Source organism: Pundamilia nyererei, unplaced genomic scaffold, assembly GCF_000239375.1.
Source record: "Pundamilia nyererei isolate P.nyererei 1_Seehausen unplaced genomic scaffold, PunNye1.0 scaffold00011, whole genome shotgun sequence".
Taxonomy (NCBI): Eukaryota; Metazoa; Chordata; class Actinopteri; order Cichliformes; family Cichlidae; genus Pundamilia; species Pundamilia nyererei.
The window spans coordinates 6,671,049-6,686,268 of record NW_005187412.1 but is presented as its reverse complement, the minus strand read 5'-3'; the positions used below and the strand labels follow the sequence as shown (position 1 = coordinate 6,686,268).

The 15,220-nt window shown below is 39.8% G+C and overlaps 1 protein-coding gene across 3 annotated transcripts in view; it reads left to right on the top strand.

Moving 5' to 3' along the window:
- mrvi1 (murine retrovirus integration site 1 homolog) overlaps window positions 1–15,220 on the top strand; it is a 28,117-nt gene that overhangs the window by 2,922 nt on the left and 9,975 nt on the right. The window contains exons 2-10 of one of the 3 annotated variants that reach the window (XM_013908550.1): window positions 1,143–1,171; window positions 9,279–9,497; window positions 11,548–11,654; window positions 11,733–11,794; window positions 12,537–12,710; window positions 12,856–12,933; window positions 13,083–13,108; window positions 13,359–13,415; window positions 14,609–15,040. In XM_013908550.1, the coding sequence (XP_013764004.1) occupies window positions 1,143–1,171; window positions 9,279–9,497; window positions 11,548–11,654; window positions 11,733–11,794; window positions 12,537–12,710; window positions 12,856–12,933; window positions 13,083–13,108; window positions 13,359–13,415; window positions 14,609–15,040 (1,184 nt within the window). Of the gene's footprint in view, window positions 1–1,142; window positions 1,172–4,060; window positions 4,139–4,788; window positions 4,853–9,278; window positions 9,498–11,547; window positions 11,655–11,732; window positions 11,795–12,536; window positions 12,711–12,855; window positions 12,934–13,082; window positions 13,109–13,358; window positions 13,416–14,608; window positions 15,041–15,220 lie in introns of those variants that run through there. The other 2 variants (XM_005724368.2, XM_013908551.1) reach the window with 2 other exon arrangements.

Genomic DNA, 15,220 nt, shown 5'->3' with positions numbered 1-15,220 from the left:
AAACTAGCAAACAGTATGATTAAGAATAATAAATATTCAGGTTTTAAATGTCTCTGAGTGCTGCAGTGCCTGTTTTGGTGGCTGTAAAACTATTTTATACACTTTTCAGTCTTCCTAGAACTAATAAAGCATTGATCTGGGATACTAAATGAACACTAGGCATACCAACCTGCTTTTAAGTTATATGTCTCTGTTTAAAACAAAGCACAGTCAGGTTACTTAAAGCTTAAAGATCCCCTGAAGCCTGAATGTAAATAATTTAGAAAAGCAGTGGGTCTCTGTGCTCTGCTTGGTATGTGGTGGCTGTAAACGGTGCGCTCTTTCGCGGGGCAATCTTTAGGTGAGAGAAAGGTGGAAATAACAGCTGGAAGCTGGAGTGTGAATTCATTTGTAGGCAGGTTGAACTCTTCTTCCACTAATAGAAAGAATTTGATCTGGCGAGGAAAAAAAAAAGTCCAAGTTTTTCTCCCTCATGGACTTGTGAAAGGATTTATAAGGTAAATACTAGTTGTGAATGACTGCATTGCATTACGCAGAATGTTTCAGAGTCTGATTTGCACTTTTTCATAAGCTACAATTCAACAGCTGGAACATAAACCCAGTTGAGAGTGTTTCTAGTACTGTATCCCCCTTTGTGTCTTCTTATGCAGGAATAATACTTGTTCTTGAGCAGCTCTTTCATTACCTCTAAAGTGACACTTTGATTTTGAGCTCTGAGGGTGCTTCTGTCTGAAAGTTGCTGATATTAAACCCTTTGCCTGGTATCAGGAGCCCCTAAAGCAGCAGACAAGAGCTTTCAACCAGCGGCTCAAACACCTCATGCACTTAAGGTTGCCAGGTTATTGTTGCCCCTAGTTATCAAGGTGGTTTGTGGGGAACATACTTCCTGAAATGGGAGTTCCAGTAGTTCTGTCAACCTGATGAATATCATGCTGCTGGCAGGAGCCTCACAGAGCAGAAAACTCAATTTATTTCTTCCCTATTTGTTTTCTGTTTCTGTTTCTGTCTCTTTCACTCACTCTCTCTGCATGTTTCACTTAGTCTTTTCTTTTTTTAACTCTCCCCTGACATTTGCATTGCACATGCTTTCCTGTTAAATGCAAATCAATCTGTTTTCTCTGTCTGTGCTCTGGTTCTCACAGGTGGCACAGGAGGAAGCAGCTACAGCACGGTAAGTAAGCGCTCCTTCTGTTCCATTACTGTAAAATGCACTATTGTTTTATATTTGAGAGGCAGAACTGAAGGTTAGGTGTGATTATTATGTCTTTTATGGTTTTTGAAGTGACTTGTGAGAAATGTGTATATATGTTTGGCTGCCAATGTAAGATAAAGTGTGACTGCTTCGTTTGACTTTAGGCCATGATTAAAAATAACTAAATTTGATTTCTGCTAATGTTTTAGTAGCAGTTATAAGCTGTTTGTACTTCATATGATTGTTTCATTGAATATTACTTCTAGCCCCTTCTTTGAAAGGGAAATAATAATATTTTTTTACTCTTTAAATAAACTCTAGTTGCCCTAAAAATAAGTGACAGTGTACTTTTATCTCCTAATGGAACATGTAGAAGCAGGACACAAACATTTAATGAACCTGAAAAACCCTGTCCTATAAAGGTATAGTATCATGTTATGATGCACTGTGCATCTAATCGAATCCCATTTAGTTCACTGTTGAACCATCAAACATACAAATATATTTTTTATAAAATATTTGTGTCTGCCATCTAGATGCTTGCAGTCAGAGTACCTAGAGCAGTGTTTCAGCAAAGATTTATCAAGTTTGGTCCACTCGTCTAGGAGGAGATAAGGAACATACAAACATGCAAAAATAGATACATATGCTAGGATCGTTATTTTACGATAGCTGATGAGATACTGTGGTAAAATATGTTTCGGAAGAAGTATGCGTTCTTGTGGAGCTAGTTTATATTATTATGGCTGCCTTTATTTTCTATTAAAGTTAACACTTATCTACTTAAAGTTACATAATAGTGTCTTATAAACTTGGTGGTGTATCATAAACGTCTTATATACTGGTTGTTTACAGCACAACCAGTATATAAGAAAAAAAAGCTTTAAATAAAAACACATTAAAACCAGATAAAGTAAAGTGAGTAATATTCATCACTTGGCAAGGGGTATGTAATGAGTAGGACGTCTCTGGCAGATGATAGGAAATTATACAAATGGTTGGCTTTAAATAGGGCCAAATGACTAGAATGTACATACAGCTGTTAGAAAAATGTATTTTTCACAGGACTCTATACAGACCTGCAAAAATGTAAGTATTGCTTCCAGAGGATTTAGGGAGGTATGTCACAGCCAGGTGCTGATAATCAAATGACCTTGTCTAATCGATCATCAGCATTTGTGAGCCTCTCTGGAAAAGTGGAGGCTTTGGCAGTTTGCTGGTCTCAAGCATTCAGGTGTGTGTTTACAAAATGCTGCGTTCTTCAGTAAGTGGAGGTTCCAGCAAATTCACCCCAAGGTCAGACAGTACAATACTTCTCAGACTCTACAGGCCTCAGTTAGCATGTTAAATGTTAAAGTTCATGTCAGTACAATTAGATATAGACTGAAAGAACTGTGAGTTGTTTGGAAAGCCTCTTCACTCTAAAAAGAAGAGCATGGCTAAGGTTTGCAAAGCTGCATCTGGACAAACCACGAGGCTTCTGGAACAATGTCCTTTGGACAAATGAAAACATCATCATATTTGGGTCATGCAACGAGACAATGATCCCGAGCCCTGAAGCAAATCTACAAGAGAGTGGCTGAAAAAGAAAAGGTGTTGCAACCTGATGGAAATGCTGTGGCAAGGTGTCAGCAGAGCTGTGCATAATGCAAAATGCCCATAAACCTCAATGAACTGAAGCAACACTTCAAGATAAGTGAGCCATATTTCCTCCCCAACGATATGAAACACTGTTAAAGCCGTACATACTTCAAGTCATTGCTGCCAGAGGTATTTCTACAAGCTACTGAATCCTGGGGTGTACTTATTTTTTCATACGAAGATAAAATTCTAATCACAAGTTATTTTGTGACCCTTTGAAACACAAAATCCCCCACCCCCACCCCCCACCCACCCCAGGAGCAACCCTTATAGCAGGTAATTGTTTAGTCCCCAGATGGACTAAACAATTACCTGCTATAAGGGTAAAATAGGAATTAGTTTGTCTGCAACAATAATCTGATAATTTCTTTTAATTTATTTGTAGACTCTAGTATCATCATCATCATTGCCTGCTTAATAAAACAGCAGAATGTTATTGGCAAAATAGCATTAAGATAATCATCGCAATAGTCGTATCAAATAAGGAAAACAGCTGACTTTTTATCACAAGTTCCTCCTTTTAACAACTGTTTCCTTCACACATGATTACTTAAGACTTAAGCCCATGTTAAATAAAAATTTTATGCTGTAATTTGCTGTAAAAGTCAGCTGTATTCATACAAACAATGTGACTGCTGTCCTCCTTTTTTATACCATCAAAACTCAAGATGATTTCAGCACTTTTAAGACAAAGTAGCACAAATAACAGAAGCTTTGGAAGGGCAGTTTACCAAACATTAATGGACCTCAAGAGCCTGGAAGTGGATGCATGGATTCCTCCTAGCCAGCAGAGTAAACACAGCTCAGGCAGGCACAATCGATCCATCAGTTTCTCACAAACATGCAAACGTACCACAACATGCAAAAAAGTGTCCTACGCATCTGACAAAGTAAAAAGTGAAAAAATAACACACTTACACACACAAACTCTGAAGCAACAATAACATCATTTTGTATCTTTCTTCAGCTTTAAGTTAAGTTGAGGGATGATCAGGGGAGCAGCGGTCTGACACACACACAAACACACACAGAGAGACACACACTGCACAGCAGCTCACAGAGCCCTTCTCCTTAAATGGTCAAAGCTCCCAGGAGTGAAAGAGAGGCTGCTGCTGAAAAAAGACAGGGAACAGAGGGGACGGGAGAAGGAAGGAGAAGCCCTGAGGGTTGAGGAGTTTTCTGAAGGAAAGGCTGAGGGTGACGCTTTGACTGTGGGAAGTCGGTCTGACTTGGAGAGATCAGCCGCGGTGTGTGTGTGTGTGTGTGTGTGTGTTTCTCTCTACAGCACTACAGCACCCGACTCAGGTAAGGTGCATGCTCTCTGTGGACAGGTTTAGATGATCGGCTGGTCACAGTGGACTATCCACAGCGGTGGACGCATGCAGTTTCAGTTTAGTTATGGTCTCTGCAGCCTTAACAAACATGTGCATGAATATTTGTGGGTAAATGATATTCTAGATAACTGTTGGTGTGAGTTTACATAAAGTGTTTTTTGTTTGCATGTGAAACTCTGTCTCATGTTTCCTGCGCCTTCATATGTGACCATGCATTTTCTGAAGCCTGTGGATTTAGTCTGCTCCCTCATTCAATCCATTTTTTCTTTCTGACACTTCCTCTGACTTGTTATCTCAGATTGCGACTGCGTGGTAACCACTTCCTCTGTTGGCCCTGTGCTCTATGCTTCACACAACCAAATTTTAAACAAATCTGGCTAGAGGGAATGAGCTTATGTAACAGGAGGAGGGGAGCAGGATGCCGGTCCTTATTTCTCCCTCCACAGAAAAAGTGACCACTAAAGTACGCTGCAATATGAAGCTTCCTCATGAAATCAACAAGTACTTTTGTTTTACTTCTCTTTGTGCAAGTAAAGGAAAGAAGTCTTTAACTATTGCCACTCGGGCCCCTGTGTTCTCACCCCCCCTTTGCAGGAAATAATTAGAGTGATTCAGTTACTATGCAATATTTATCTCAGTCTCACGGTCTGCTGAAGAAACACCACACCATTTAACCTCCTGCAGAGTAGGTTGACTTTGTTTGGGCTTCTTCTTAGAATTCCTCTTGGTCCCTGGGTCTTGGACCCAGAGTTTTGAGTTTCTAGGGTGCTTGGGATTTTCTGGTTTTGTATTTCTGATAATCTTGTATTTGGGGTTTATATATTTTATATTTTATATCACCTTTTGTAATCCCTTTCTGTTTCCCCAGTCGGATATGTCCCCATGTTTGTTTATATCCTGTTCCTGTTTCAAGTTCACATGTCGTACTCCTGGATTGAGTGGTTGTTATTTCCTGTTTTATTTTGATAGTCCCTTGTCCCCTTTGTGGTGTGTTTAGTTTTGCTTCCCCTTGTCTCATTAGTTGGATTCTGTTCGCCTGAGTCTTGTTTACCTCAGCTTTCTTGCTCCCTAATTACCTGGTGTGTATTTATGTCCACAGTTTCCTTCTGCTCTTTGACATGTTCTCCCTCATGTGTTCTCAGTAAGATTCCTTGCCATGGCTTATTTGTTGCTGAGCAACTTTAGTTTGTATTTTTATTTCCATTTGGATCCTACTTTGCCTGCCTCACAGCGAGCCTTAACAAAAACATAATCATGTTCAAATTCTTTGTCTAAATATTTCTGTCCATAATTAGAAACAAATCAGGTTATGGCTGAATAAAAAATCTTTGCACAAAATTAAATAGTTTCATGAGTTCAGTAAGTTCAAGAGCAGTTAGCTAGAAATAACCAGTAGCTCATTTGTGAGTAACTCAGAAGGACCTCAAACTTGTTTTTTTCTTCTAAATTTATAAATAGCACCTGAAGACTTAAGACAGTTAATTACAGAATTAGAAAAAAAAGAAGATAAAAACGTCCTGGCTCTCCTCAAGAACAAAGCAACCAGTATCTGTCTAACTCTTTTCTGCCAAAGTGAAATATCGCTTTAAAGTATAAAAACATCTGTTTTAAATGCTTCCGTCGCATATGACAGTGTCCCTGCATTCAGGAAACGTCCTTGCTGCTCGCAGGGAGGAGTTAAACAACCCATTTCCTCCCCAGTGACTCACAGCCTTTCTGTCCCCATATGTTCCCAAGATCTTGTCATCTTTGTGATGACACTGAGCAGCACTCAGCATATTTTGTCCTTGAATTCTCAGAGGATTCGTCCATCACACGGCCACATGCCATACCTCTGAAATAACCATTCATTCATCACACCTTCCACTTTCCTGCGCATATTATTCAAAGCTGCTGCACGTGATTTGAAAGAGAAGGCAGTAAGAAGGCTCACATCTGTGCTGATTGGACCTATGTAAATTTCTCTTTTTCTGGTGAAATCAAATGAATGTGTGCGTCACATTAGCACACACAGGAGTTGTGTAGATCATGAGTGCACTGTGCTCCTCCGCAGAGTGGTTTAAAAATACAGTACATTTGATTTGCATAAATTTGTTACTGAAAAGGGAAGCGCTGTGTGTTCAAACAATGGTTCAAACAAGCTGCACGCATCAAGTCAGGTTGGCTTGTAGCTCAGGGAGCCAGGTAACTGCTGCAGTGTCCATGGTAAAGATCAGCTCAAACAGCTCAGACCTGAAACAAAGAAATTATTATTTTTCCAGTGTGAACATCAGATGTGGTGATAATGTGGTTTTGTTACATTTTTGTTTGACTCAATAAGACAGCACTTTGAACGCTGTAAAATGAATACATGGTGGTTTTTAAAAGTCATTTATTGAGAATTGATTAATAGTTTTGTTGTTTTCACATGTACCACTATGATATATACTGAATCAAACAGCCTTGTTTTCTTCTCTTAATAAAATATTCTACATGTTGCACATTTGCAGGAGCCGCATCATAAATTTTGATTACACAGCTTTTACAGCTTCAGCTTTGATGATTACACTAATCTTTGCACTCGTTTAAATTCATGTTCGCTGATCGTTCCCTGCTCTTTGGGTCTTATCTTGGGGCCAAGATTATTTAGATTTTTATATAATTGGCAAATTTGAGGCATTTTTCTCATTTTCATTCTCCTCAAAACTAAATCCTGCTTCAGTTTGTTTGAAGTTGGCTTTTTCCTCTTGATGCTGCCCATATGTTGTTATATCTCTGTGTATTTTTCACACTTACATGTTTTAGATCATCAAAATAATTTTAATATTAGACAAAGATATCGGCACGGTGGTGAAATGGTTAGGTCTGCTGCCTGGGTTCTCTCTTGGTACTCTGGCTTTCTCCCATAGTCCAAAAACATGCATGAGCTTAGATTGATTGGTGATGACTGTAAATATGAAAGGTTGACTGTATCTATGTGTTGACCCTGCACCAGACTGGCTTCCTGTGGCAGCTGTGATAGGCTCCAGCTGTCTGATCTAGATAAGCAGAAAAGATGGATGGACAAAGATAATCCGAGTGAATATGAAATGTAGTTTTTAAATGGTGATTTAATTTAATTAGGAGAAAAAATTATTACCCTGGTAACTGGCCCTGTGTGAAAAAAGTAAATGCCCCTAGTCAAATCCAAGCTTGGCAGCAAGAATTGCAATCAAGTGTTTGCAATAGCTGCCAATGCCAATTTTACATCGCTGTGGAGGGGGTTTGGCCCAATCTTCTTTGCAGAATTGTTTGAATTCAGCCGCATCAGAGAGTTTTTGAGCCTTAATGGCTTCGACTGTGACTAGGCCACTCCAAAACCAGAGGTGGACCACTAAAACGTTTAACTTTTGTCTCAACAGTCTATGAATATTTTCCCAAAAGTCTTGGGAATCATCAAGATATTTTTTTCACAAATGTCAGTTGAGCCCTTCTGTTCTTTTTGCTCAGCAGTGATTTTCTCCTTTGATGCCATTTTTTCCAAGTCTCTTTCTTATTGTTGAATCATCAACTCTGACATTAACTGAGGCAAATGAGCCCGGCAGATCTTTAGATGTTCTTCTGGATTTTTTGTGACCTTCTGGATGAGTTGTCAATGTGCTCTTTGGTTGGCCAGCCACTCTTTAAAGGGTTCACGACTATTCGGGTTTTCTCCATTTGTGAATAAGTGAATAATAAGCTCTCAATGTGGTTCACTGGAGTCCCAAAGCCTTAAAAATGGCTTTGTCATACTTTTCAAATAGATAGACTTTGTTTCTCAGCTGATTTTTAGATCCTGGTATGATGTGGTGTTTCTTGAGATCTTTTACCCTATTTTACTTTGTCAGATAGGTTCTAGTTAAGTGATTTCTTGATCTGGCAGTAATTAGGCCTGGGTGTGACTAGTGAAACTGAACTTGGCTTAGTCTTTTTTAATAATTGCAACTGCAAGTAACATGGGTAACTTTTATCTAATATTAGTTTTTTTGATGATCTGAAACATGTAAATGTGACAAATATGCAAAATTTAAAAAGGAAAAAGGCAAATACTTTTTCGCAGCACTGTATAATTTTAGTCAGGAAAGCTTTAATTAATTGACTTTGATTGCCTTCATGTGAATGAGACATGAGTCTCTTCCTCTCAGTAATCCTCCATCCACCATCCACTAAATCATTTTTTCATAATTTATCCAGAAGTCCTTCTGTTTGTTTTGCGCTGCCCCTCGGGAGCTCGTTGCCTCATTCAGCCTGTGAGAGCAAGTTAAACTGACTGTAGCAGCGTTTTATAACAACAAAGCGCATCCCAGTCACTGTTTGTGTTCAAAACAGTAACCGCCTGCTGAAAGTCACAGTGTGGGAAGAAAAGCACATGAAACATTGCAGGCTCACTCGTGAGCAGTGCTTGTTTGTGATTTCAGTCACTTGTGCTGTAAAGCAGAGATGCTGCATGTTGTTTCTTTTGAATTTAGACAGCGTGTCATTAAGATCATGAACCAGACAAAGAAGGATTTCTTTTTTTTTAAGTGTTTCATGGTGTAGTGGTTTACGCATTTGCCGAACAAGCAACAGCTCTCCTGTTCAATCCTGGAAGCAGACAGGAATGCCTTTGGTGTTGCTTTAGGAAAAGCATCTGATATAAAAATCTACCAAATCGAAAATGCAGAGCTACCCACTGTGGTGACTCTGTGTGAATAAGGAAGCATTCCTTGAAGTCTTGTTGCTCCTGTTAAAACTCCCAATATGAACTCCTGGCATGTTTCATGTTATTTTATTCTCTGACGCTTCCTGATGCTCTGACTGGAAATCATCATGCTCACATGAAAGTTTAAAACCCATACATACGATGTGAGTCATGGTGATTTCATTTCTGACGCGTATGTACAGTATGCTGGGAAATCTCACTAATGTGCAGAATGGAGCTATTTTGGGAGTTGTTTGTGCAGTGCAATGGTTTTCTTAGTTCTGGTTTATCCTTTTTTTTTAGCTGTGGTTAGGCAGAAAGAAAAGTGGCTAAAGTACTAGTTTAATAACTGCTGCTGATCGGAAGGAGCTCTCCTCAGCATGCCTCTAATCATGCTTAAAATGCATGTATTTGGTTTTCTGTGTGTTTATAGCTCCAGGAAGAAGAGCGAGACTTGCTGCAAACATCTCCTCTCGAACAAAGTGACTGTAACTTCAAGGAGTCCGGTGACGCCTCGCCTGCTGCTGAGACCCCTTTTGTTTTCCCGCACACCCGCTCTCGCCCTTCTCTGCACCCGGCCATGCCCACACTGCCTGAGGAAGAGGAGGACTCTCCAGAGGAGATGGACAGTTCCCCGAGCTCTCCCAGCACAGTAAGTGCAGCTGCTGTCCCAGTTTGATATTCTGTTTTTAGGTAAAACATCTGACTTCATACTTCATTTGGCCCTGAAAGGAATTTTTTTTTTTATCAATGTTGAGTTTTCCCTCAGAAAAAAGTTCCTTCACTGAAGAAGTCACTGACTCATTCCTTTTCAAGTGAGAGCGAAGCAATATTTTCCTTAACTAAGTCTTCTTCTGTCACAAATGTTCCCTGCTGTTGTCAGACCAAGGCAGTGCTTTGCAAAGAATGACAGAAGTTAACAAAGTGAAATTTTGGCAACTGATTTGGTACATACTTTCCTTTTTTTGCACTCATGTTTTAGTTATTTCCCACTAAATGTTTGGAAATGAATTTCATTCCGGTGACTGATGAATGCTTTACGATTCTTTGAAAGTCACTTCGGCTGTCATAATAACTTTCCCTGAGCCAAGGTAAAGTGAGGTGTTTAAAAAAGGGTAAAAGCTGCTTTTACGTTTGCACAGCAGGATTTTTTTTACTATCTGACAAATACCTTGGCTCTGTAAAATATCTGCTTCATGTCCCTTGTGACAAATTTGAGCCCTTTGGTTAGATGGGGAAAAGCAATTTACCAACTTTTAAAAGAAAATGTTGCTCGCTGTGAGGTCACATAGATCAAGGCCTCAGTCATTTTTATATCTAAAATTACTTATGAAGCTAAATACAACAGGATAAAAAAAAAACATGCTTAAGAGCTTCTTCAGGGAGACAAGTCCACTCAGGTTTATCAGAGTTGGACTGGGCTCTCAGGTTTGGAGCCATGGTTTGAGTTCCCGTTCAATGACCACATCCTCTATCTGTTTAATGTCTGTTTAATGTCACATGACTCCCCTACCCCACCCCCACCAGCTAAACATCACTACTTTAAATGATATTGTGTTTAAAACACCAGAGTTTACTGCATTTTTCTGTGACATCAGTAGCATTTCCTGTCCTGATCCCTGTGATTGGTTATGTTTTGGGGGGGTTTGTTCTTAATTGATCTGTCTGAGTTATTAGTTTTTTCAGTATTTATGGCATAGAGATTAGCACTGTTGGCTGACAGGAAGAATATCCTGGGTCTTTCTCTGTGGAGTTTGCATGTTCTCCCCATGTCTGCGTGGGTTCTCTCTAGCTACTCTGGCTTCCTCCCAAATTCATAGACATGCAGTTAGTGGGATTAGGCAAACTGGCCATAGCTGTGAACGTGAGTGTGAATAGTTGTCTGTCTCTCTGTGTTAGCCCTGTGATAGGCTGGTGGTGATGGTAATGGTAATAATCAGAAGTTTTATCTGTGTGCCATTTGAGCGATCTCACCCTTGAAATATATAAAGATTAGAAATGCTTTCAAAGACTTTAAGGACAGATCTTAATGGGGCAGACTCCGAGTTTGAGTCATTAATTATCCCAGAGATAATAAAGAGTTAAACAGGCTAAACCTCAGAGAACAGTGACCTTTACCTCATAAACACACAAGCTAGATAAGAAATCTCTGAAGAAAGTAATGAAACTGTGTAATATAATCTTCAGTGCATAAGTCAACACTATAAAAGTATCCACCCTTATAGGAACAGAGCCACGGTGAATCAGCAGCCTGTCTGCAGCAGAAAGACTCCTTTTTCAAGAATCTATTGCAAAGATAAGCTTTAAGAGCACCTCTCAAAGAATAAGGGTTTCATGTCAGTCTGTATTTATTTGCGTACTTACCTTTAGCAGCCTTTTGAAGCTATTCCACAATAGTGTTCATCATAACCTACTAGAGGTGACAGACCTCTTTGTGCTTAAGTGGGTCAAATCAATATTCTCCTGTTAGTGCCAGATTTAAACTGGTTTGTTGAAATTTGGCTCTTTTTTTGTTTTTTTGGAATATGTAGTTTAAGGTTTAAGTTAATGTTCAAAATCTACCTTTAACCCTTTTATTGTGTAAGTTCAAGCTTAATTTAAAAAGATCTGCTCCTTATTAAGGTTGTGTTTAATCTAATATCACAAACTGGCTGATGTGTTAAGCGATGCACACTTAAGTTTTTTTGTGTTGCATTGCACAGTTAGTACCAGGTGAAAGTCGAGCTGTTGTCATGACTGCGCCCACCATCGTCTACCCAAAGCAGGCTAAGGTTGTCCATCAGGATGGGCGTCCGCTGGAACAGGCCAGGTAATCGTCCAGTAGCTTTCTCAATTTTAATTTGAAACAGAGACAGTATTTCCAGATCATCACAGTTTTCTCTCTCAGACCACACAGTCCCAGAGCTCGCTTGGTCAGAAGCTCCCCCGGGGTGCCCATCACCACAGTTGGTGGGTAAATCACACAAACACACATACATCACTGTCGTTTTTACAGTGTTATGATGTAATAGTTATTATTTGATGTAGTGCAGCACCATATAAAAAATTTCCACTTTATTTTTAAGTGTTTTTCCATAACTAAACCGTTCTTAGGTAAACATTTTTAACACTGTCAAATCGCGACTTCTCACAGTGACTTTTTTTTATATAAAAGATATTTAGTATAGTTTGGCTAAATATATAGTTTTGATATAGTTTTGTTGAAAGACCTGTCCAGCGATGTATAAAGATAAATTAATGTTCTCACTGTGCGTGGATACACAAGAACTCTTACAACATTAAGACTAAGTTTGGTCATCTGCATCCTGAGACTCACACATGCTTGAAATGCTTTTGGCGCTTTGATTACTTTTGATGTTTAGCTTGTTGCCCGTTTCCGAGAAGAGGAGACGATAAAATCATCCCCAAGTTGGCGAGCACTCATCACCTGATTTCCTGGCTCATATCCGTCCGTGAATTATTCCTTGCTTTGAGATTTTAGACCAATGAATCCCACATAAATACACTTGAGACACAGCTGCTCCGATACAACAGAGCATACACTTTTGATCTGATATATTTTGAAGCCTAATTTTGTGTTTTGTTTTGTTTTTTACGGCATATTATCTGCTTATATTTTGGTACCAGGAACAAGCAGAAATTTTACGGGTCTGTGTGCATTTGTGTGTCACGTGTGTATTATCTTTCTCAGACAGCACAGGTAATGTGATTGACCTGGTGAAAGATCCGCTCCCGGAGCTGCAGCTCTCCGAGGAGGATCGACAGAAGAACCTGGAGCTGCTTGAAGAGGCCAAGAAGGTCAGCGATCGCTTCCTGACACGCCGAGGCCGGCGATCCACCAGCAGCCTCACTGATTCGCCCACAGGTAGCGCGCACGCACAAACATACACAAACATAGAAACTAAAACATTGCACATAGATTTATGAGTGTGAAGCTGGTGTCTGAGCGTTTCATTTAAATTAAAGATGTTTATAGCTTCAATTTTTATTTCACAACCCCGCTACCTCAGGTCTTTCACCGACTCCAACGCCATCATCCTCACCGTGTTCATCGAGAAGCAGCTCACTTACTGTGGCCCCTCAGACCGGTGTGTGCTTTCTGTCTCATGTCTGGATTCTTTGGATTTATTAACAATAAACTACACTCCTCTTTTTTAACCTTTTTCCTAATTTGGCGTCATTTTTTCACTCCTTGAGTTGGTGAAGATGATTTGTAAGTTGTTTTCTGCTCTTTCAGCAGCAGGACCCTCGGAGACGATCCAGGTAAAGAAACTGATCTCACTGTTAAACAGCTTTCACCCACAGTGGTGTGAAGTATGACATGTTTGCCACATTTGGCTCTTTTTGTGTGTGTTTTTTTAAATGTTCCTCTATTTAATTTGCTTTATATGAAGTGGAACATTGTCTCTGGAAAAAAAAAACAGAACAAAACAAAGAAAAAAAATCACCATTGGGCAAATTTTAATCAGGTTAGTAAATTTTAACAGAAGAAAGTTGTTATTATCTCTTGTAGTATCAGGAGGTGTTTCCAGGGAGGGAGCAGCCTGATGCAACCAGCCAGAACCAGGAGGTACGATCAACAGGCTTACTGTGTTTTTTTTTATTTACACACCAAAACTCAAATGTCAAATGTGACGAGGAAAAACACAACTGATCATTGGAAGATTCAAAACGCCTCCCTGTGACCTTTGTCAAGATTTATTATGTTATTCTCAGGTATATATTATAAGTTGTCTGTTGTCTGAATTTCACACCAACCTCAGCTGTGCAGTCATGTGAAAAAGAAACACTTCACAGGACTCTATGCAGTCCTGATTCAGTGGCTTGTAGAGACGCCTCTAGCAGCAATACCTCGAAATCTTTATCTTTATCAGTCTCTCACAGCGTTGTGGAGGAATTTTGGCCCGCTCTGCATCACATTGCTTCAAGTTTGTTTGGTAATGATGAGTTCTTTGAACTCAAGGTCACGGTCAGAGGTCACATCTTTGAAAATCTCTTTGAATTCAAGATTCAAGAGCTTTATTGTCAATACAGTAGTATACACAGTATACAGTGTACCAAAATGCTGTTTCACCCTAAGCCCCACCCCCACGGTCCATTTATAAATATATAAAGGATATATCTCCAAGAGATATAAAACTAGGAATTACAAATAAATAACATGCTAAGTAAGAATTAAGAGATAAAAAGGTACTAATTACTAACTATACAATTCTATGCAATACTAATGCATGCAATGAATGCAACAACTCAAAAAGGGAGTCAGCTAGAATTTTAACATTTGTGCCATATGTGTATTCACTAAGAGGCGGAGGGATTGCACCGACAGCCTCCAGGTTTTCTTTAGGTTCTCGGAGTGTTGCACGGCCTAAGCTCTGCACTGGGACGTCCACTCCTGGAAAAACTGTGGCATTGTGTTAATAATAAACTAATAACAAACTAATGAACTGACAAAGCTTCTGCTTTTATAGAGGTGCTCACACTTGCTGATGATCAGTTGATTAAGTGTATTTAATAATAGCACATGGCTGCTGCTTACCTTCTTAATTCCTGTGGAAGCAGTAAGGGTATACTCAGTTTTTCACAGGACAGTATACTCTGAATCTCAGCTTCTAACTATTAGTTTGTCCTCACAAGCATGCTGTAGTGCTACCCTAGCTTCTCTTATGAAGCACCAACATGTCCAACTGGAGTGTTATCCAACCGCTTTAATGCCTGATGAAATGCACATACAGTATTTCTCTCATATCTTGCCAACTTTAGGGAAAGCTGTTGGTGGACTGGAAGTTAGCTGACAAAAGGAAAGTGTCCTCGGGGACTCTCACACCTCGTTTTGCTGTTCAGAAAAACGGTGAACCCAAGAGTCCTACAGTTGTCAACAAATCAGACGAGTCAAATCGAAGTCCAAACCAGGCTCCAGCCACAGGGGTCGCCAAGCCTGTGCCCAGACCTTCTACTCAACAGGCACCGTGTACAGCAGAGATTAAGACTATTGGGGCCTTTCCACCACTAATGAGAGCTGTTTCCTGGGATGCTGTAGGCAGTCTTAACTCTAGAAATGGAGCCCCGGTTTTCCCTTCAGAAACTGAGGACAGTTTCTCAGACAAGCCCAAGGATGCTGGCTTAAAGACTTCAGGGTACAAGGATTTCCCCACCCCACCGGTGGGTGCACAGAAGCTGTCTAAACTCAGAGAGGTAAAGCAGCAATTCAGCCTTATTGTTATCATTTCCTCTTTTTATGTGCCAGCTGTCCATTTGGTAGAATGTTGTAACAATTATATAAAAATGCCATAATGTTTTGTGTGTGTGTGTGTGTGTGTGTGTGTGTGTGTGTGTGTGTGTGTGTGTGTGTGTGTGTGTGTGTGTGTGTGTGTG